This window comes from Phyllostomus hastatus, unplaced genomic scaffold (assembly GCF_019186645.2).
Source record: "Phyllostomus hastatus isolate PE091 unplaced genomic scaffold, TTU_PhHast_1.1 phas_contig_948, whole genome shotgun sequence".
NCBI classification, from domain to species: domain Eukaryota; kingdom Metazoa; phylum Chordata; class Mammalia; order Chiroptera; family Phyllostomidae; genus Phyllostomus; species Phyllostomus hastatus.
Window position 1 is genome coordinate 4558450 of NW_025333993.1, and position 23101 is coordinate 4581550.

A 23101-nucleotide genomic window follows, 5' to 3' on the forward strand; every position below is an offset into this window, starting at 1 on the left:
GGAACGAATTGGGAACCTCACACACTGACAGGCTCCTGAATTTTTCCATTAAAAGTTTGCAGCCTGGCCCTGCAGGTAACCGTGGCTGTTCCCAGCGGGGCTGCCTGTGAGAGGCTGCACCACGTCCGTACGGTTCATGAAAAAGGAATGTGGGTGTCCGCCTGGGACGCCGCGTCCCACCGTGAGGAGCCGTCCCTGTAGAAGGGCCGCCCTTTCGAGGGGTGAGTGGGGGCCGCGGGCCCGCCCCCACGGCAGCCCTGCTCCCGCCCGGGGACCAGCTTCCGCTGTGCCGCCACGGGCTGGGATGCCGGCAGTCACCTTGGCAGCCTTCCCTCTCGTTCTCTGCCAAGCAATTTTCTTCTGACTTCGAGAGGCTTTCCTCTCCTGCCAGAGCCTGAGTAATTGGGTTTCGGAAGGTTCGTGCTGTTCAGGCAGGGCCTTGTTTGGGCACAGAAGTCTCGCTGTGCTGCCTGCGACCTCTGCATCGCCGCTCCGTGTCCAGGTGCGCTGCCGCTACGTCCCGGCTGGCCGGCCCCTCGCATGAGCGTCGTCCCAGGCCACGGGGCCTGGGTTCATGAAAAACCCATGCAGCCTAACCAAAGTCTCCCTCGGAGGAAGACGGCTCCTAAGAAAGTGTGAAGAAGATCACAGCGAGGTCACAGAAATCTTGAGACAACCGAATGATGACACGTGGCCCAACCTATGGCTCCTCCAAGTGCTAAGACGCTCCCCGCACACCTGAACCCAGGCTCCGCCTCTCTCGAACCTTCTTGTGCCTACGCCAACAGGACTTGGGAAATCTGGCCAGTGAGTCGTTTCGAGAAGTCAAGTAAGGGGTGTTCTAGAGTCATCAGGTCTCAGGAGAGGTGGAAAGAGAAGGAACATTCCTCAAAACCATTAGAACAGAGGAATCCTGAACTCTGAAGACTGGCCTTTCTCTTCCCTTTCTCCCCATGCCCCACCACCCCAAACATTTGCCAAGTTCCGCACGAGGGCCACCCCAGCATGACCTCGGCAGCGCGGTTTCTCTAGCGCTCAAATGGAGAGTCCTTCCAACAAACAGCAACCCCAGCCTGGGTGCAGCTGCCGTCGCTGGTGATGTCCCAGCTGAGCTTTTCACAAACGCGTCACTCCCGAACTCTACTGAACAGGCAGCTGCGACACAAGCCCCCCCTACCCCCCCAAATCAGTGGTTCCCTAATGAAACGACCAAGCCCGGGAGTGGAGCGACCCTTCCCTGTGCTCCTTCTCTCTCCCACTCTCTGAAGCGAACCCCTAAAGGTCAGCATTCCAGACCAGCCCTAATACGGTGCTTGACTTTTCAGTTGTTTTTGTAGATTTGGAGGAGGTGATTGTGTTGTTGTTCAGGAAAGGCCACGGGGTTCCTTCAAGGGCGATGAACGTCTGGCTTTCTGTGTCCCTGCTGTCCTGCAGACGACCGCTCCACGGTCCTGTTGACGGACGCCGACTTCGGAGAGGCAGCCAAGCAGAAGTCCCTGACGGTGACGCACACGGTCCACTACCAGTCGGTGTCGCAGGCCACCGGGCCCTTGGTGGACGTTTCGGATGCTCGGCCGGGAACGAGTGAGTGGCCCGACAGCACCCGCCGTGGGCGTTGCCGACGCTGACAACACGTTGCTGTGTTTCTCGGACCATAAGACGCACCTAGGTTTTAGAGGAGGAAAATAGGAAAAAAATGTTTGAAGCAAAAAATGTGGTAAAATATTTCATACCATAAATAACATAGTATTTCACCCATGTAAATGTAAACAGAACTCAACAACAGCATTAACAACCATTATTCCTCCCAAATTTGGAGAGCAGGGGGGAAAGTACGTCTTATAGTCTGAAAAATACAGTAACGGCCCTGTCCCTGTGAGATGAAAATGGGCTGGGGGCGGGGGGGGTGTCGGGGGGCTGTTGGGCCCTGTGCCTAAGAAACCAGGGGGATGAGAGCACCTTCAACGGGGACCTTGAGATTTTACTGCGTGACCTAAGCTGTTAGTAAAATTGTGTCAGTTGCAACCAATAAGTATTGGTTTACTCTGAAAGTGCTAGGAATTTCAGATTAAGTTAATCTATTATATGTAGACAATGCAAGAGAAGAAAAAGAGCATTAATATGCGCGCCAGGGCTGAGACATCCTGGGTCACCTTTGCAACGACACTGCAAGGAACACACTTACACAGTGGACACGACGGCCCCATTTTACAGAGAGAACACTGAGTCTCAAAGGAGGTAGGGGAACAGCCCGAAGTCGCACATCAAATGTGTAGTGAAGCCTGCTTTCAACTGTCAGTCTGTCTGTCCTCAAAGCGCCTCCTTTTGTCCTGAACACACCGTCTGAGAAAAACAGAGCTCTGGGAACCTGGGGATTGTGCTCAGTTTAGTCATTAATATTTGCATGCATAATACATGGAAATTAATTCCTCAGTGAAATTAAACTCCCTAATATGTATCTAGAGCTTATTAATTAGATATTCTTGTTCCTTCATAATTGAAATTGTTCCTAAATCCCTTTAAAGGCTGAGAAATTGATGCCCCGATTATTATCATTTTCGGAAGCTTTGATGTCTAGCTTTTAAATCTCTCATCACCCTCTTCGCAAAAATTTATATTCTTAGAGGATTGCAGTTAGGAAAATAAATATTATAATGTAAAAAGCTATTCTCGAGGCTTGGGTGGGTGGGCTGGAATAGGAGTAAAAGGGAGGGAAAAAAAAGCTATTCTTTATCATTTCTGGCTGGCAAGGTATTCGCGGAATGCCCTGAGCTTCGTGAAGCAAGCTGGTTGACTCGTAAGTCACCGTGTAATGTGCAGGAACATCATGCGAACCACATCAAAATTCGTGGGCCAACTGGTTTCCAAGCATAGGCTAAGGAAGCATTTTCTTTCTCCCTTCCGTCTAAGCTCACCCCCTCTCCTCTCCGATGAGGTCAGTGCCTTCTGGAGACACGAGTGGGGCAGGCAGGGGTGTGGGAATTAGCCTAGCAGAGAGGGGTGCACTCAGAAGCCTGGCTCTTACAATTTGCTGCCAGGTCCTGGCCGTGCTCTCCGGCTATCGGCTTTCCGTCCTCATCTGCCTGCCCCGCCTCTGGCCACTTTCAGGGCTGCACAGGCGGGTCCCTGAGCCACGTACCGCTCCTCACTCCCTCCGGGACAGAGTATACCTCCCAGGGCACTCAGATCCATGCACCCTTGACTCCAGCCTTCCCCATCCCGGTCGGCATGGAAGTTAATAGAGACATTAGCCAAACAGGAAGGAGGCAGAGAAAACGGGGCACGTGGCCAGGTGTTGGCTCCCCGTTTCCTGTGTGCATCGGAACCGCCCACGGTTTCCAGTGCCCACCACAGGGCTCCACCCCCTGGGATTCCGACACACCTGGTCTAGGGTGGGGCCCGGGAATCTGCACCGTAGCAGCCACCCTGGGTGATCCCGATGCTGGGGGTCCGGACCCCTCTTCACAGAGAAACACTCCCCTAACGTTAGCAGAGGAACGCAGGGAGGGCCCGCAAGCATGCCGTGTGCGCAGCACACCTGTTCCACCTGCCGCGTCAAAGGAACGGGCATTTTCAGCCCCCTTTCGGTGTTCGATCGGCAGCGACGCGCGCAGAGGTTAATGATAAGCAGACAGAATGGGAGAGGAGGCAGTAAAGCAGGAAAATTTTCCACTGCATGGTCAGCCCCCCCCCAAAGCGGGAAAGCTGACCTGTGACATGCAGAGTGTCCACAGAGACGCGACTCTGAGTCGCAAGCAGAGCTGTAGCCCGTGAGCCGTGAGTGGCGGGCGGAGACACACGGGAGGGGCATAGCGGGGTCTCTCGTTGCTACCACATTGTAAGCACGGTTGGGGAGCCTCAAGAATTCCTTCATTCGGACTCAGACATATTTAAGAAAGGGTTGCCCTACCTAGGGCCCAGTGCGCAGTGATGGGGAACACTGCAAGACGCAAAAAGACACTCCTTTCATTCTAGCGGAGGAAGTTAGACATTAAACCAAGACCTAATGCATTTTCCATGCATCCATCTGTTCTAGGAAAATCTAGAGCAGAACAATGGGATGGTGAGTCAGCAGCAGGGGATGCTGGGAGAGGCTACGTCATGTGCACAGCACACCTGTTCCAGAGGAGAGTCTTTTGGGGAGATCTCCTTTGAGGAGATGGTGGGAATCACGACCTGGGTCACAGCCAGGAGCTGACCTGCCAGGCGGCAGGAACGGGAGAGAATGCTCCTGGGGCACGTTGGGGACAGAAGTGGCACTGGGATGCACTGAGTGACAGGGAAGGCGGTAAGGGATGAGCCAGAGGAATGGCGGGCCTGGGCCTGGGGGGCCTCTCAGCCGGCGTGAGGCGTGGCACTTTGTTCTGAGCGTGCTGGGTTTCACCTGAGGGTCACGTCCCACGGGGACAGCCACAGCTTTTAGAGCAACATTCCCTCTGTCTGCGACGAACGAACGTCATTAAATAGTGTGGGCCAACATTAGGCACCTCCACTCAAGGTCACGCATCAGTCTGGAGTTCAAAACAAAAAAAAAGACTTGTTCATTCAGCATCTGCAGAACATTCTCTATCAGTGAAAGATCTTTGGGATCATTTTTATTAAACATTCTCTCCCAAACCACATTGTGAGGGAGGAACTAAGAGCGTTCTTTTTTTACTTAGAAATAGAGACAGCGAGTGGCTGTTCCCCTAGGGAGTTTCCCCAAGAGTCTGAAGCCGTGCACCTTCTGAAGCCCAGCTCTCGGGCTGCTTGTTGTACCACAGAGCCTGTCACCTCTGCCCAGGGGTGACACCTGTGTCACCCCGGCCCCTGGAGCAGGTGCTTCTCACTGCAGTCTGGAGTATCTGCAGAGATTCGTGTTTCCTCAATTACGGAGAGGTCTAAGGTCTAAGGTCTAGGTTGTCATTGTAGGAATTCTTTATTCTTATGAAGAGTATCTAAAATGTATTGTTTGCAAACTAAACCATGACAGCATCTTGGAAGTGATGTTTCTAAGCATTTTATTAGTTTGCCAAAGAGTTGCAACAAATTCTCATTACGACGATGGGAGACATTGCACAATTTGCTGTTCCTCACTTTCCACCTGTGGAGCACGTGGCCGTGGCTGTGTCCACGGCCCGCTTCCTTTCCCGTCTGCCACGCGGGCCAGGCACACGGAAAGTGGGGACTCCGTGCGTGTCGGCACCCCCCACTCCGGGCACAGGCTCCGGCACTCGCTCTACACACTGAAATGCTGGCCGACTGTCCCATTCAGAAACCAGGGTAAAGGGGATGAAAAGAAAGACGTTCAGTACTTCAGACAGGACTGGGGCAATCTGCTCTTTCCCTCCCTGTCCTCCGTGTCCTGAGACATCTCGGCGGCCGAGTGCACGTGTCTCCTCCCCAGGTAGACGCGTCCCTTTTCATACGTACACAGTCCCTCCCCCTGACACGCTTTGCAGAGACTTAGCTAGGAGATTGTTGCCCAGAACTTAAATCAGTTTTTTCACTTACAGAATGTGCAGGGTCACACACACACACACACACACACACACACACACACTCGAAGGGGTTATTACTAGGTTCGACCTGAGAATTTTTGTGTTTTTTTGTCACATTTACCTGGAAGTTGTCCATTCATTCATCATCCATTCACTCATGCACAGAGCACCTCCCCAGCCCCTGGACGTGTGCAGGGCTGGCCTGGGAAGTGACCGCGACACACCTATCCTGCCAGTGCCCCTGACGAGCTCCTCGTCCTCCAGCGTCTCCCTGTATGATTGCCAATGGGCATTCCCTTCTGCCAAACCCTCTACACTGAGTCTCTAGCCACCCCAATCCACCTATCAAATGCCCTGCCACCACCTTCCCATGACACGGGACATGTTCCCTGCCCCCTTCCCTTGTGTTTGGCACTCGGGAATTGTGGGCCAGGCCCCGGGATTTCCTGGGCCCTCCTTGGTGCCAGCCGCACCCAAACACGCTCACCTCACCACATGGGGCTGTGCGGGCGGGCGATGTGAGGGCAGTGGGCGCGTCCCCCGAGCTCACAGCCAGCGAGGGGTGAACCTGGGTCAGGCGCAGGCTCCCTAACCCCAAGCCGCCGCCCACGCCCCACCCCACCAGGCTGCCTTGAAGTAGAGACGATGCTCCTTAGAGGACGTTCAGGGACCAGGTGGATTCCGACAGCTGTTAAGTCAGAAGCGTTCACAACACGGATGGAATCCTTTTCGCTGAGGCTTGGAAAAAACACAGACTCTGTCACCCAGAATGGCACGAGACATTGCACTGCAGAAAAACACCTCGAGAGAGAGAGAGGAGGGTCCAGTGCACAGCCCCGTGTTGGTTTACTAAGCGACAGGAATGGCCAGTCCCGCCAGTGTTACTCTCTCCCCAAAGACAGCCGGGAAATCCACCACGAAAAGCTAAGGCCTAGGCATCTAGAACAGCAGGGAGTAAAAGCAGGTTAATACCCCAATCCTAGTACACATGACACATTTTATAACCGTGTTATCCCTACAAGCCTCCCTTATCCCAAGTTCAGAATCATGAAAATAATGTGATTCAGTGCCCAGAAGCTGGATTCAGGTTCAGACCCAATATTGAAAGGCCAGGAATTATTTATATCACTCACCCTCTAATCCGCTAGCCGTTTAGCAAGCATGACGCCTCACCCCTGAGCGGTATTTATCTTACAGAGTTGGGGAGCCCATGAAACGCTTCCCGTGGAGGGGCAGTAAATGCCAACATGGGCCTGGTTAGTAGGGCAGCTAACGAAACACTCAAAGGAAGCTTCCGTGTGGAATCCAAGTTACATTTTTATTTTAGCAGCTCCCCCGGGAGCTCTCCTGCGGAAGAGTTCAGTTCAGGTACGACACAGCTCCAAAAACCTGATTCTCAAAAAAAAAAATGTGTCAACCACCCCAGTATTCTCTATATGGAGACGATCTCACCCGGAGCAGAACAGAACTGCAGGCTGTGGTCGAAAGAAATTAATATCATGACCTATATTTCCAGCATTTTCAGGACACCGTAAGGCTGTCCTCGGCCATAGGAAAAAAAAAATGGGGGAAATGAATCGCATTTGCTTGCAAAGAGTTCCTGGCTCTGTAGAGAAGCCGGCATGTGCTTCTGGACCCTGGAACTTTCCACACAGGGTGGTCTCGGTGAGGAAAGGGGCCGTGGGAGTGAAGTCTCTGCCCCACCGTGGGCGGCTGGGCTTGATGGGGGGGAGCGCAGGTGAGGGTTTGCAGAAATCGTGTCCCTGAAAAGGGACTGTCGCGCTGACCCCTCCCCCACAAGCGTTCGTATGGGGAAGGTACCTGATCCACAGCCGTAGCTGCAAGAAACTTCAGGAATACTAAAAATGAGAACCTTCCAAATTTATGTAAGAGGCTGGGCAATTTTCTGGAAAAGATTCATTAGCATTTAAATAACAAGTTCCACTTGTTTAAGCCGCACTCACCGAGCCGGCAGTGCCTGGAAGACATTTAGCCTCGTACCCACGGAAACGTTCTTCTGTCTCTCTGAGAGCCTCTCTCCTATCATTTCAGGGGAGAGACACAATTATCGTTCACACCTTGCTGTCCAGAGACTGTCACTCTGGCATAACTCGCTCACATTCTAATCAAGGCAAAAACAAACAAACAAACAAAAAATTTCCAATAAAGTCCTCTGCGAAATTTCGCAAGGCAGGGATGAAATGCGCCTTCAAATCAATGCCCCCGAGAATGGGCACCGAGGCAGAGCATGCTAATGACCCGGGGAAGCTTAAAACCTATTATTGATCTGGCAGCCGTGTTAATGCCGCTCCCCAGCTTTGTCGAGTGATGGATTAGGGCTTAAAGTCCAATAACTAGAAACTTGCACAGAGGAAAATGCTCCGTTTAAAAAGAAAGGCATTTCACCACTTGCGCGTGTCCGCCTGCCGTGACCCAACATGGAGCCGTGACCGAGCCGGTGCCACGCAGACACCGCATCAGGACACTCAGCTGTGCAGGGTGGGGACGTGTGGTCGAGCAACGGGGCCACCTCCGGACCAAAGGGTAGAGTCTTAGGCTCCCTTTGTATCACTGGGTCCCCGTATCACTTCCCTCTGAGCTTCCGTTGCTTCATCCATGAAGCGACCCCAGGCGACACGTATTCATTCGAGGACCTCCGTGTGCCAGGGGTCAGAGCTAGCTCTGCAGAGGGCCCCACAGAAGGACCTCGGGCCCCCGCCCTGGAGGGACAGCCAGGCTCGGGGGCCGGGGGGCAGGGGGAGGGCACTTCCACGAGCCAGTGTGATCACTCCGCGGCGTGGGCCTCTCGGGTTTTCTCTCTCGAAGTCCTTCACTGGTGGTGAGCAGTGAACACAGACTGCCGCGTGGAGAAGTGGCCAGGCCACTTTGAAAGGTAACTGCATAAAATCCCTCCTTGAGAAGCAGAGAATTCAAAGGTGGAAAAGGCCCACGCTGCACCTTTTCCCGCGCCTTCGGGCTGGGGCCCAGAAAAATCATTGCAGGCCCCCGAGCCTCTCCGCTTCTCCACAGGGTTCCAGGAAAGGCAACGTACGGTCCACTCCAGTGTCCGACAGTCCGTGCCCTTAGAACAGCTTCCCTTAGCTCACCAAAGAGTCAAGCGAGGCACTGGGTACTCCCCCCCCCCCCATTGACTGGTTGCCTTTGGTTCCGGATTTAGACAAAGTGAAAGCCACGCGGCAGCAGCTTTGCAAGACGGTAGGCAGGGAAACCGAGACACTCATTAACCAGCTGGTCTCCATGTTGAACATCCGAGTCTTCATCAAAGTTCGGATCATTTTATTGAAGAGTTGAGGCTGCCGTGTGCAAAGGCCTGAGAGTGTTAGGACAGAAAGGTATCGTCCCTCGGCTCTGGGAACTTGCAATTTAATAAATGAATACAGCAGTCATACTCACGGCAGCCAGTCAATGTAAGAAAACAGTGCACGGGAGACCCCGCCCACGTGAGTTTCCCGGGGCTGCGGGCTGCGGCAACAACGGGCCCCAGACTGGGAGGCTTAGAACAGAGACCGTGGCCTCACAGTTCCGGGGGCCAGAAGTCCCACAGAAAAAGGGTTACTCTTTCTCCGAAACCTGAAAGGGTGGATCCTTCCTCACCTCCTCCTAGTTCCCGGGCGTCGCCGACAATTACTGGTGTTCCTCGCCTCACAGTCGCACCACTGCAGCCCCTGCCTCCATCGTCCCATGGCCCGCTCCCCTCGCGCACCTGTCACCCCTTTTTCTTGGAAGGACACCAGTCGAGTCGGATTCAGGGCCCACCTCCCCGCAGTCCGACCTCGTCGGGACTAACTACATCTACCTGCAGTGACCCTTCTTCCAGGGAACATGGCATTCTGAGGTCCTGGGCACTGGGGTGTGGGCAGATCTTCTAGGGGCACGCAGTTCACCCCGCAACGCCACCCGAAGGTGGCAGAGCTGTGGGCAGGAAGCCACGTCAGGGCGTCTTTGGCTGAGCTCCCTCTCATGACAAAAGTCGGGGTTTCTCGGGAGGTTGACGTGATGTCTGTCGGGTCATGAAACTATTCAGAGCCAGAAGCACGGCTCAAATCCGTAACAACCAGGTCCAATTCTAACGTTCTTTCCCTTGTGGGATCATTTAAATGCTTAAGAACCACATGGATGTCTGAGATCGTGGGAGAGAGGAGAGGCGTGCTCTGGGCAGGGATAGTCAGGGAGGGCTTCCTGGAGGCATGGGCCTGCAAGGGGGGGGTCACGGGGCTGGGTCAGGAGCCCCGAGCTCGACACCTTCATCACAGCTGACCACGCGCCTCTCGAGACCAAGACAGACGTGGTTCTTGACTCTCCCCAGATCCCACCACCAGGAGGAACGCGAAGGCCGGGCCCACGGCAAGAAACCGGTATGCCAGCCAGTGGACCCTCAACAGGCCCCACCCCACCATTTCCGCGCACACGCTCACCACGGACTGGAGGCTGCCCACGCCCAGGGCGGCGGGGTCCATGGACAAGGAGAGCGACAGTTACAGCGTCAGCCCCTCACAGGACACAGGTAGGGCCCGCACCCCCGCCCCCGCCCCCCCCACCCCGGGGGTGAGCACAGCCCACACCCAGGGCTTCACAGGCTCCTGCTGACTCGTGTTCAAGGTCACTTTCAAATGTTTGGACCATGTCTCTGACAGACACCTAAACGCTGTCCAGCGTGGAGGGCACTCAGGGCCCCACGGCGTCTGCAGCACAGAACGAAGGGCCCCTGTTTTCCAGGTGTCCCGGACCTCAGGGTCACGCCGTGCTCCCCTTTTCACCCCCGCCCACTGACAGAAACAGAAATCTTTACATTTCCACCCGCACGACTGCAATAATTTCTGATTACACTCTGAGGGCAGCTGACCCACGGCCATCTCCAGGGTCAAGACGCTGCACTTGAAGTTCCGTGACGGGGGCGGAGCACCCTCCAGGGTGATCCGTTTGACACTTCAGCCGGGGTCGATTGTTCCGTGAGTTACCCAGTCAGGGCCGTCAACCACCACGGTTTCACTTCTCCGGGAAGACAGGGCTTAAAAATAGCGCCGGGGTGCCTCCCCCCATCTTAAATTTTTGAAAAGAAATTATATCTGAACCTAATAGCTGTAGCCAATTTTAAGACCCATTTTCTTTTGTTCTGCATGATATACTGCAAAAATAGTGCTCCCGGGGAGGAGTGCCACCGTGCACATTTATTTTTATGGCTGTCATTGCTTCTGGAAGAGTCTCAGAGTTCCACAGAGGCGACGCGACTTCCAAACTTTGAAACTTGTGGGCTTCAAAGGCAGAGAATCCTCTGACCAGATGCACCCCTTTCAGACCTGGTGGTGGTCTTGTCCCCGTTAAGGGTGGCAGGCACGAAGCATGAGCCTGGGGACCAGGGACCATCTTGCCTAGCGGCCGGTTTCTGGGCAAGTCACAGCTCTGGGTCTAGCACGCACCATGCCTCCCTGGCCAGGCCCAGGCCAGGCCCAGGCCGGCAGAGCTGGCCCTCAGCGCTGTGGTCACTCACGCAGTTAAAGGGGCTCTGTCGCACAGACGGGCTCCCCATCTGTCACAGGGAGGGGGCACTGCAGGTCATTCATGTGCATCCCCAGTTGTTTAAAGGAAAAGAGGAATTCTTTAAGGGGGCTGCACTCCTGGTTTATGGACATGTCCCAGGCTGGGGGCATGTGACCACAGTGAAACCAAGTTCCCTGAGCCCCCTTTGCTGAGGCTCACGAGGCCGGCGTCCCGGTGACAAGGGCGGTCCTTAGACAAAGACCAGGGACTCCTGCGCTGTCCTGCAGGGACCTGGGAGAAACCGCCAGGAACCGCAGGGGGCGGGCCGCCCGTGGGCGCAAAGGCGACGCGGTAACACCCCGTCTCGTTCCCGGCACAGATCGCGCCCGGAGCAGCATGGTCTCCACAGAAAGTGCCTCCTCCACCTACGAAGAGCTGGCCAGGGCCTACGAGCACGCCAAGATGGAAGAGCAGCTGAGGCACGCCAAGTTCACCATCACCGAGTGCTTCATCTCGGACACTTCATCCGAACAGTTGACGGCAGGGACAAATGAGTACACGGACAGTCTGACCTCCAGCACCCCGTCAGAGTCGGGGATCTGCAGGTTCACCGCGTCTCCCCCCAAACCTCAGGATGGAGGACGAGTGGCGAACATGGCGGTTCCAAAGGCACATCGGCCAGGTGAGACCAGGAGTGCACGTGTGGTTGGGGGAGGCGCCTCCGGCTCACGCTCGTCTGCCGGGAGAGCCCTCTTAGTGTTAGTGTTGGGGCTGGGCGTTCCCTTCACTGACTGCTGTGCCTCGATCCACACCAGAGCTTTTAACTTACACCAACAACCGCTTGTTTTGTTAGTGAGTCTGCAGTCTGCTCAGAGCTTCGTGGGGACCCCTCACCTCTGTTCCAGCAGAGCCGGACAGGGAGGCTCAATTAAGGCTGAGAGGGGGGTGGCGCCCGCAAAGTGGCGCCCTCTCCTGGAGAGTTGGGGCTAGCCGCGTCCGCCCTGGACGGGTTTCTCCACCACGAGGTGGCTTGGGCTTCTGTGTGTCACGGTGACTCTCCTCAAAGAGCCAGGGTGCCGGAAGACAGACAGTGGAAAGAGCCAGTTTCTTAAGACTGGGGCTAGAAAGTGACACGTCACTTCTGCCACATTCTGTTGTTCGAGGAGGCCAGAGTCTAGAGAGAGAGGACCCCCGCCCCCACCATGTAATGGAAGGAGCGTCAAAACCCGGGGGCTCGGGTTTGAGGCTGCTGCACTGAGGCTTCAAAGGAGAGCATTCTCGGGGTGCACCAGCATTCGGGCCCGGGCGTTACGGAGCTCCCCAGTGCGACAGGCACCAGCTCGTGTTACGTCCACTGTAGTAGCTGGGTCTCTGCCTCGAGCGTGCAAGAGCGGTCTGGGTTTGTGGAGGGAGCCGCAAACCCCAAGGCCCCCGGGGCCTGGCAGGCCGTGGAAATGAAGGGAGGGGACGGGAAGCCAGGAAAAGGGGCGAGAGGGGGCGTGAGCGACTCCAGAGCCAAGAGCTCGGGGGACTGTCTGGAGCAACAGGACCCCAACAAGCTCCCACCAGCTGGCCCCAAACGGAAACGGGGGCCTGGTGTGAGCCAGCGTCTCAGGAGCAGCCAGACCTGGTAGTTTTATGTGGGCGCTCAGCCGCTTCAGGCGTCGGCTCAGAAGTCTGCAAACCCACACACACGGGGCCGATGAGATGTCTCTCAGACTGAGTCCAAACCGAGGCAGCCGGTCCTGAACATTCCCTGAAAGGTCGCTGTTTTCCGCCCCGAAACGGGCGCCCGTAGCCTCTCCTTCTCGGACTGGCCGAGCCCGTCTCGATGAATCCAGTTTCGGTTTTATTTCTCTCCCCATTTCCTGAGCCACCCTACCGGTGCTGTTGCAAACATTTGTCTTCACTTTTAAATTACTGCGATTCCTTCGGGTTTTATGGCCTACGGCCCAGCTGAAATGAGCCTTATAAATGCATAAAAATACATAAAATAAGAATTGTCTATCCAGCAACTAATCTTCCAAACAGCATCCCAGAGCCGTGCCAGGAGACAGCAAAGGCTGACGGCTTCATTTGTTTTCATCCCGGCTACCTCCCCGGGGAGAGGATAAGTTGTTATTTATGGCTGTTTTTATTTCAAGTATTTTTTGTTGTTGTTGTTGACATTTATGCGCGAGGCGGATGCAGAAAAGCGCAGGACAGATGCCGCCGCGCCTCTCTGTGGCCGTCCCGCCCGAGGGTGAGGAGGACGGGAGAGGAGAAAGGTGGCCCATGGGCGTGTTCTTGTTCTCGGCCCTGCTGGGGGCTTCCGTCGCTGCATCGATAAAACGGGCAAAACGCTGTTGCCCAGCAAGCACTCGCTGCCCGACTTCGGAGCCCGCACTGTGGCACCAGGCTTTGAGAAACGCACAAAGCTCTGATTACGAGGTCGTGTGGTGAGGAGGCAAGAAGCGAGGTCCCGGTCCGTCTCCCCGAGCCAGGGTTCAGAGCGCGGCTGGAGGGGTCTCGGCACAGAGGCCTCCTGGACAGCGGGCCCTGTGCTTCCGATGGGCTCCGGTCGGCTCAGGCTCTGGTCAGACGTGGTCCTTGGGCCCTGGGGGGTCAGGGTGGGGGTGGGGAATTTAGGGTTCACAAGTGTCACTCCTGAGTGGTGTGTCCAAGGTTTACACTTGGTTCCAGGTCTCGTTAGAAACAGGTCAGGACCAGTTTGAGCTGGTTCTGCGGTGGCAACGTCAGTGCCCGCCCACCCTGTGGGTTTGCGTGGGATGGGCGGAACTCACGCAGGTCAGGGGGTCAGCGGTTGTTCCTATTGCTGCCTGTTGGTGTCGCTGCTAGCACTCCAGGGGCTGCAGTGGCGGGCTCCCGACTGCTGCTGGCTCCCCTGGGGACCTTCCCTGTGCTGGCTCCTTCCTTCCTTCCTTCCTTCGCTTCCCCCTGAGATTCACAGCCAGCGCGTGCCCTTCATCGATGAGCTCCTGCATCACCGGACTGCCCTGTTCGTGCCGGTCTTAGAATAAGTAAAGACTTGTGTTTCTTTCTGATGGCTTGTTCATATTGTCGGTTAATATTGGGAAAAAGTTTAAACCTTTTCCACTGCGTAGTTGCCAGGATCCATCAGAGTCTCGGAAGGATCGCAACTAAGTAGGTTACGTTGCTATCGTCTTAATATACCCTTGAGACTAAAATCGTTTCACGACTTTAAGTATGAATACTTTTTTAAATCAAGGTGAGGCCTAATGCCCACAAACTATGTTTGGTCCACTGCAGATGGCTATATGGTTAACATTTAAGGGGCTTTTTAGCAAAAAAAAAAAAAAATCATCCATCTGGAAGCCTTTCTGTTGTTCCTTTATAATAATACGGCTGAATTCAGCATCGGGCACCAAAGCCAAGGTCACAGTGCGTCCTCCTGCCAGCCGGGGGCGGGTCGGAACCAGCAGCCCTGGAGCAGCGTGCCTCATGGCCGTCTCCGGGCAATCTTCAGAACCTCTGGGCGTCTTTCTTCTCATCATCAGCTTCTCTTTTTTGATGAGTTTTTTTTTTTTAGTCCCAACCTTTTAAACTCTCCGCAAATCGGGATCAAGTTCAATGAAGCCAGCCACATTGTGGATCCAGAAAGATAGGAAACCCGTCTTGAGTGTCTCTCCCAGCGTCTAGCAGATATCAGGCGACCGGGTGACTACTCGAGAGCCATGTCTAAATGATTCAGTGGAACCGAATATACACTCCTGACGCCGTGTCTGGCATACAGTAGGTGCTTGATAAATATTATCGAGTGAATGAATATGTCACGGTTGTGACTATGATAAGACTGGCCGATTGGTTAAAATGCTGCAATTAGCAGGAAGTATTAGCAAACTACCAAAGACACTCAAGCATGGGTCATCTTCCAGTCTAACTTCGAACAAAGTGATTTCTCTTCCGATCGCTCTCAACCAATCAAAGGACATCTCTTCCTCAGGCGAGGGGGCGTTCCCCACGGAATGCGGGCGGCTGCACCTGAGGCAGACCTCAGAGTCTCGCTTGAGATCTGCAAGGGTACCTGAATGTCGCATTTGCCGCATTTTCAGGACTTGTCTATTTCAAGTGAAATGCGATGCTCCTCACGGGTCTGTTCTCTTCAGTGAGAGACGGTTGTTTCCGTCTTTAAGAACAGAAGAAAACAAGGCAGACAGACAATGCTCTCTCTCCTCCCGAAAAACGGCTGGAAAGGATGACAGCTCCTTTTCCTCTCGGTCCAGGCGGTGGCCAGACCTTGGCTTACAGTGCCGGGTCCGGGTTTCGGGTGGCACCTTAGGCCAGTTTCTTACATTCTCGCGTTACTGCTTCTTTATTCATGATGTCTGCCCTGTGCCATCAAGAGATGCCATTGCACAGAGCGACTCACATCGAGTCAAAGCATCAAATAGGCAACCTGACACGGCCCGGCCCCGCTAGCAGCAGGGGACGCGTCACCCCACCCCCACCCCGGGAGCTCAGCTGTCACCCACACCCTGGGACCCCATCCAGGGCTGTACGCAGGTCAGCCGCTCCATGACGAAAGCAGTTAGCGTTTTCCGATCGGAAATGACCGCTGCCTGGTGCCGGCAGGTCAGTGAGGGCCCATTCCCCTGAGCCCTCACGCTCTCCTGGGTGAGGGGGCTTCACCAAAGAGAAGGCATGCAGAGTGAGGGGCGGGCTTCTACCTGAGGGTAAGTGGCCCCTGCCCAGGGAAGGCCCTCTGACTCCGTTGGCCTTCCCGTCCTCGGGCCTCACTGTGATCGCGCTGCTGTCCCCTGTGTGGTTCGCACGTTGGAATCAGAATTAGACGCCAGAGGTCTTCCCTGCCGAGTCTCCCCCTGCCCCGCCTCGCCCCCCCTGCCCCCACCCCCGCACCCCCCTCACCGCGGGAGGACTTGGGCTCTGCAGGCTCCCAGCTCCTGGCCTGAGGCCACGCCCACTGCTCTCAAAGGAGCAAGTTCCCTCCTTCCTCTTCTCCCTTGCAGCCCGGCTCCCAGATGGGGCTTGTTTTCTCCTCTTGTATTTCACGCATCGTTGGAATTCAACTTTGAAATGTCTGTCCTGAATGTCATCCAACAGCTGTGGAGAGGGCCTCCTTCCAAGTGCGAGTATCTTTGACGCCTGTACCTGTGTACACACACGGGCACATGCACCTACCATGCACACTACACAGGCATGCACATGCATATATGCATGTGTGCACATGCTTACATGACATACATGTGTGCTCACGGGCACCATGCTCATGCACGCGCACACGCACACTGTTGGGCCGCCCTCCACCCTTCTAGAGCTGGCCCTGCCTCTGCCCCCCGGGCTCTCTGCTTCCTTTGCTTCCTCTGCTCCCTTTCCTTCCTCCGGCACGGCTGTGGGGTGCCTGCTCCATAGCTGGCCCTGCTTTAGGAACTGGGGATACAGGAGCAGACAAGATCCCAAAGACCTGGCTTTGTAGGAACTTCCATCCCTGGGGGAGACAGACACTAATCAAATAATACAGTTACCGATCGTGATAAGGGCTGGGAAGGGAAGGAAATCCCAGGAAGGGTATAAAGCCTGCCATGGGTTATTCTGGGGAGGCTGGTCAGGGCCGGCCTCCTGGAGACGAGGAGACGTGAGCTGAGATCTAAACGACAGGTCGGGCAGAGAGCCGGGCAGACGTACATCCTCGGGGAGCCGTGGTCCGGAGGGAAGAAAGGAGATAAAGGCTGGGAGGCCAGGATGGCTTCGAGAGCAAGGGCTCCCTCCAAGCTGCCAAGCGTCCACTCCCTCAGATACCCCAGGAATTCGGGTCAGACGTCCCGGGGCCAGGAGCAGCACCTGCGCACATTGGTCTTCTCCCCCTGCTCCGGGCAGACCTAAACAGGCAGATGTGCTCATCTCGATTCCCTGCCGGAAACACAAATCTCTCGGAGGTATAGTTGCAGTTTCATCTTCTTCGGGGCCCCTGCTTTATTTTTGGGCTGATGTTCCTCGGACACAAGGTGACGGTAGGACTTATTCCAAAGGGATTCAAGCTTGAGACTCCAAGCCCGCTTGTCGGTTGCAGCCGCCTGCGCCCCATCCTGCACGGGCCACCAGCGCGCGAGCCCGCTCACCCGTCCAGGTGCCGCGTTGCTACAGCTGCTGTTCTCCGCGTCCCCTGGTTCTGAGTCTCGGTTCCTTTGTCCCCGCAGCCTTTCCTCTGACCTCTGAGCCCCTCAGACAGCTCACTCTCTGTCTTGGCTATTTTACTGAGGTTTAGCTCAGCTTGCTGGGGAGCCCACAGAGGGTGGGAGGTGAGGAGGAGTCTGTGCCCTGAAGACCTGTGATGGAGAGGCAGGGGGGTCCCCTGTGTCCTATGGATTGAGCGGCAGGAAGCTCCCAGCTTCTTGTGCTGCAGGTGGCCAGCAGAGACTCGCCACGGTGCTCGTGTGGACAGAAACACAAATCACCTTCATGCGTGCATCCCACACGTACTGGCTCTCTTCTCTGTGAGCAGGTGTTGCACCGGTATCACTCAAAGACATGAACTGTTCATACCTCCCGTAGTCTCCTTGGCTGATCAGAACAGCGTGGACGTAGTGTCACAGGCCGCAGACCAAGAGGCCGCAGGACACACACTGACCAATGAGGGGGTCAAAGAAGTGAGGCCACCCCCAGCGTAGGGGAGGCAGGCACGACCCCTCCTACGCAGCCACCCCCCACCCCCCGGCACACAGAGACTACACACAGCCCAGTGAGATGACACGGTGCGTCGGGAGCGACCTGAAGGTCCTGGGAACACACAATGGGGTGAGAGGGGGACAGCGAAGACCGTCGTCCTGTGCTGTGGTACCACGCAGGTGCGGCTGGCACCAAGGTTAAAGCATCCCACTTCCCGACCCGGGAAGCCACCCGCCGTAAGTTCACGGGAGGTCGCCGACCCTCTTGGGGCCCAAGCCCTTGCGTGGCTGGCCTCCCTCTGCTCTCAGGATGAAGACCTCTGACCTTCTGAGAGGCCACCTTCGTCTGCTTTTTTTTTTTTTCAGAGAGAGGGGGAGGAAGGGAGAAAGAGAGGGAGAGAAAGATCAATGTGCCAGAGATACACTGACTGGTTGCCTCTCTCAGCCCCCAACCAGGGACCCAGGCATGCCCTGACCAGGAATCAAACTGGTGACCTTTTAGTCCGTGGGATGACACCCAACACACTGAGCCACACCAGCCAGGGCCAGCCTCCTCTTCCTCACCAGTGGTGGCCCCTGCTCTCTGGGCTCCACCTCTCTGGCCCCCTAAACTCCACAAAGGCCCGTTTCCTCTGTCTGGAGTTTATTCAGTGCCCGGCTAACTCAGCCCCGCTGTGGGATGATGCACGATGCACGGGGCTGTTGAGACAGGTCTACCACCCTCACGGCCCGAGCCAGGGCTCCCCCTCAGTGGTCCCCGGTGTGTGGGTCCCTGTGGGTCTCACTGGGAGCTGTCTTTGAACCTCAGGGCCCCTTCCTCCTTGGGGGCCCCCCAGCCCCTGCTAATGAGCCTCAAGCTTGCCTGGAAGCTGGGGCAGAGGTCCCCATCCTGCTTTTAGTTCAGAAGCACCGTGAGCAGCCGCAGACTCCAAGCCCCACTCCGCACGCAAGTCTGGTTTTTAAAGCTCACCAGCGAGTGGGGGGATGGTAGTACTGCTGCGCTCTTACAAATGCACGTCAGCACAAGCCAAGAGCGGGGATAGGATCCGCGCCCGTGCACCTCTGATCTCCTCCTCGCATGACTTATTTAGGGCTTTTCCTGGTTGCTGTTTAGGAGTGGAGCTTCATTTACCAAGGGAGGTTGGCTTACAAGTTCTCATTACCATGCTGTCGTATCAATATTAAACTAAAGAAGTGTTAGGTCTCGCCCGCCTCCCGTTGGGGCGGACTGCACGGTCCCTTTGCAACGAGCTCTCTGAAGCTGTCGTGGGAGTGCACGTCTGAGCCGTGTGATCTGCACCGCAATTGCTGGAACTCAAGGGTAGCACACTCTGCTTCTTGCCTTTGCATCAGTATCCAGCTTCATCCCAGCACACATATCAAACCTTGTTAGAAATGGATGAAAGTTCCTTTCGAGGCGGCCCCAGGGGAGAGGTAAGCCCTTGGCTAGGGACTCTGAGTCACTTTCGTTCCGCACGACTTCGCTGGGAAAGCCTCTGCCTGTTTCCCGGTCACTCATAAGAGGGAAGTCGGCCGTTGCAATGCGTCTGGGAACGGGGGCCTCCCAGAAATGCACTCAGTGGCTCCCTGCTCACTCCCAAATGCCTCGTTCAGATGTGCTCAACCGGTGTGCGCAGGCGAGATAGTCCAGAGCGTAAGAAAGAATCTTTGAGACGTAAAGGTACCCTCAGAAATTAGCGTGCCCCCTTCCATTGACCGAAGATAAGGACTAGAACCAGAAGGGGCCGCAGAGCTGAGGAGAGGGGCAGGCGGGATTCCGCCCCAAGGCTCAGAACTCTCTCACGCGCACTCTTCCCACTGTGCCGGCTGCTGACCCATGGGGCCCACCCCTCGCCTTTTCCCACAAGCACTGGGGCCGCAGCTCTTCGAGGACTAGATGAGACCGAGGAGCATGACTCCTTGTCCTGATGGAATTCAGTGTTTTTCCGGTGAAATGGGGATCCACTCGGAAACATGGACTTGACCATGTAAACGAGAGCTCCTCACCAGCACCATCACTCTTTGCGGGGGGGGGGGGGGTTGTTCTCTGCACAGGAGGGTACTGAGCAGCAGCCCTGGCCTCTGTCCAGTAGGAGCCGGCAGCTGGCCCCGCCCTCCACCTGTGACAACCCCGGATGTCCTCAGCCACAGCCACGTGCCCCCTGGGGGCAAAACCACCCACGACTAAGAACCATCGACCCAGACTTCAGCCACGTCCCCCTGGTGTGTGTGGGGCGTGCAGGCACCATCGTCTGAGGACAGACTCATGGGATGCATGCCCGTTATTGATTTTTTGGATCGATTAATCCCTGTTCTGTTTCGGTATTGATTCTGCCCTGCTTCCGAGCTGACAGGCATTCACACTCTGTGAGCAAGTCTGACGGTATCGAGCAAGCCCAGGAAGTTCGGCTTTGCTGGCAGGAAGGGGGGGTCTCCCGGTTTTCGACTGCAGACAGGCAGACTGTCATACAGAGGTTCTCACGCGACCCGGCCAGCCCTGGCCCGGAGGACCCCTTCGCAGGGAAGGGCGAGCTTCAGGCACGTCCCCGCTGGCGGGGGGGTGGGTGGGAGGCACCGCCGGGGAGAGCTGGGCAGGCTCAGGGCCAGCGGCGATGAGCTGTTCCGGCGCCAGTGAGCAGAGCGGGTAGGGCAGGGGGAGAAATCGATGCCGACTTATTTCGTCTGAACTTTCGGAAGTATTAGTGGCCCCAGAGGTCCCGCAGAGCGGTGACAGGAGGATGAGAGATGGACCATTATGTCAAATAACAAGGCACAACATTGAAACAATGGCTAACTCGCCCCTCATTCCCCCGGGGCGTGAGTCACAGGAGCGCCTGGCCCCTGGCTGGCGTGGGCCGAGGGGCACAGCTTACATTCAGCGGCGCTGCAGGCCAGTGAGGCCACGTGGGGAAATGCATCCATGACCCAGTGGCCCCAGGGGAGGTAGCCGTCCTTGTCGGGCCTGGGGAGAGGGCCCTCTCCTCCCCTGCAACCTGCATGTGTTCTCACAGCGTCCACTCCTCTCCCCCACTGTCCCATGACTCAGGTCACTTGTCCCCTTTTCCACCTGCTTTTCTTTATGGGGGGCTCTTCGTCTCTTGCTTCCATCCCTCCCTGGTTCTGCCTCCGTGTTTCTTCCTTCTGCTTCTCTCTGTGTGTGTGTGTGTGTGTGTGTGTGTGTGTGTGTGTGTTTCCGTCTCTCTGATCTCCAAACTCAGAGCGAGAGAGACCGTGGAGAGGGAAGCTGAGCACAAACAAGGAGGAGGGGGTTAAGTAACAGACAGTACAAGTCCTGGCTGAAAATGGACGTGAGCTTCACCATGACAGATCTCACTGGAAACAGCCCGGAGGCCGGGCTGTGGCTCTGCCTGAGTTTGCGGCCAGGGCGGGCGTACATGTGAGAGGCCTGTGCCCAGATAGAGGGGCCTTTGGAGGTCAAAGCAGGAGAGGACCTGCAGCCCAGGGTCCCTGCTGCTTTCAAGCATAGGAAAGAGCTCCCGAGGGTCCTGGCTAATTAGCCACAGGAGTGCGGTGCCCCGAGGAGCATGCAGAGGATTGAGAGATCACGGGTGGGCCAGACACGTGCCTTCAGAGAGGTGTCTGACCCCTCTTGGAGAACGTGCCAGGAGAGCCGCTTCTCATCTAACCCTCGGGGACCTTGGGGGGCCAGCTGGGCAAGCACCGGCTTCCCCGGGGAGCAGGGCCACTAGGAGAAGGGACTCTGGCTTGGCCTCGGGAGGGAAGGAAGGGCGGACGACAGGTTAGCCCGCAGAGGGGCTCCTACGAGCTCAGAGCACAGGAGCAGAGCCAGTAAGCCACATCTGTGTGGCCTCCAGTTATTGGTCATGAAAGAGAAACCTCCTTTCCCACGGTTGACGGAAGCTGGGACTGTCACCCTACGGTGGAACTTTCAGAGCGGCTTCACGGGACGTCCCCCAGCCCGCCCCAGCCCAGGACGTCTGCGTGAGTGTCCTGGGGCTGCCGGAACAAAGCACCACAGACGTGGTGGCTGACATCGGTACGCATTTACTCTCTCACAGCTCTGGAGGCCAGAAACCCAAAATCAGTGTCAGCAGAGCCATGCCCCATCCTGGAACTCGAGAGAAGAACCCTTCCGTTCCTCTTTCGGCTCCTGGTGGCCCCAGGCATCCCTTGGCTTGTGGCCACATCACTCCGACCTCTGCTTCCCTCTCATAGGGCATCCTCCCCCTTCCCCGTGTCTCTGCGAGATGCGTGCCGCTGTCTCATGGAGATGCACGTCGTTGGATTTAGATCCTGGTGATCTCATCTCAAGACCCTTCACTTGCTTACATCAGCAAAGACTCTTTCTCCAAATGAGGTCCACATTCACAGATTCTGAGGGTTAAAACATGGACCTACCTTTTGGGTAAACACTAACCTATCCGCTAAAGACAGAAACAAAGGTATGAAGAAGAGTTCCCAGCTCATTTCGCTGGCAGATCGCCAGCCCCTAACTTCAGCCCTTCCGAGAAGGCAGCTGGCTGTGCATTTTCACCTGCGTCATCTAGTTCAGTCCTCCCCACACCCCTAGTGGGAGAGAGTCTGCTATCGGTCCCATTTCAAGAGTGAGGGAAACAGCCCGGATCCACAGCAGGTTAAATGCAGGCCGTGCCGTCCAGACCTCCAGTCTCCATCACCGCCGTTAGAGCCATTGTTCGGTGTCTCGTGCGTGAAGACGGACAGAGGGAGAGCGGGGGCGGGGGGGGGGTAAGAAAAGCAGGTTCCCAGGTCCCAATTGTGCATTTCACGTCTCTCTTTCTGGAGTAAGACACGCCGGGTCGCCTCTGTCTGTCGGCACCTGAAGAACACACAAGACGGGTGGGTGATTAGAAAACCCGGCTTCCCAAGGGGTCCTTGGGCCAGCCCATGGGGTGGGATTGTAATGGACACAAAATGCCTTTTACAAGCAAAGCTCGCCACCAATTATGCCGCCGCTTTCTTCCAAGTGCCTGGATGATTAAGAGAGCTCATTTGCAGCATTCACATGGTTGAAAGGGTTATTTTGGGCGCTAATCAGAAAACGCACTGTTGAAAGAGCTAATTAGAGCATCATACAACTTAATACAGCTCTCCCTGAAAAAACTGGCTCACTCAGAGACAGCGGGTTTTCAGAGATGCCTGGCAGACCCGCGCCGCGGACACGGGTAGCCCTTGTGTCAAGATGTGGCGCTGAGCTGTTGCCATTAGCCAGGACTCCCCATTCTCATCCATCTTTTCCGGCGACCCTGACCCCGTTGCTTATGAAATCTAAAGTGGGAACCCCTGTGGACAGCGGGCAGCTACCGTGGGCTCTGTCTTGTGATTCCACACACATCTGTTCCGTGCACTCGAGGACCCGAGACTCCTGCACTCCAGCTGAGGCCGAAATGTGATTGCTCCTCAGGGGGTTAATAAAGCCCGTCCGTTGAGTGGGAGCTGCTGGGGCGGAAACTCATTCCCAGACCTGTGGCCACCCAT

General features: G+C 56.0%; 1 protein-coding gene across 1 annotated transcript in view; it reads left to right on the forward strand.

Annotated features, from left to right (window-relative positions):
- Positions 1-23101, forward strand: part of DSCAM (DS cell adhesion molecule) — a 542830-nt gene that overhangs the window by 517515 nt on the left and 2214 nt on the right. Inside the window, exons 31-33 of the mRNA XM_045852387.1 lie at positions 1435-1584; positions 9808-10005; positions 11359-11661. Coding sequence (XP_045708343.1) covers positions 1435-1584; positions 9808-10005; positions 11359-11661 — 651 coding nt within the window. The remainder of the gene's footprint in view (positions 1-1434; positions 1585-9807; positions 10006-11358; positions 11662-23101) is intronic.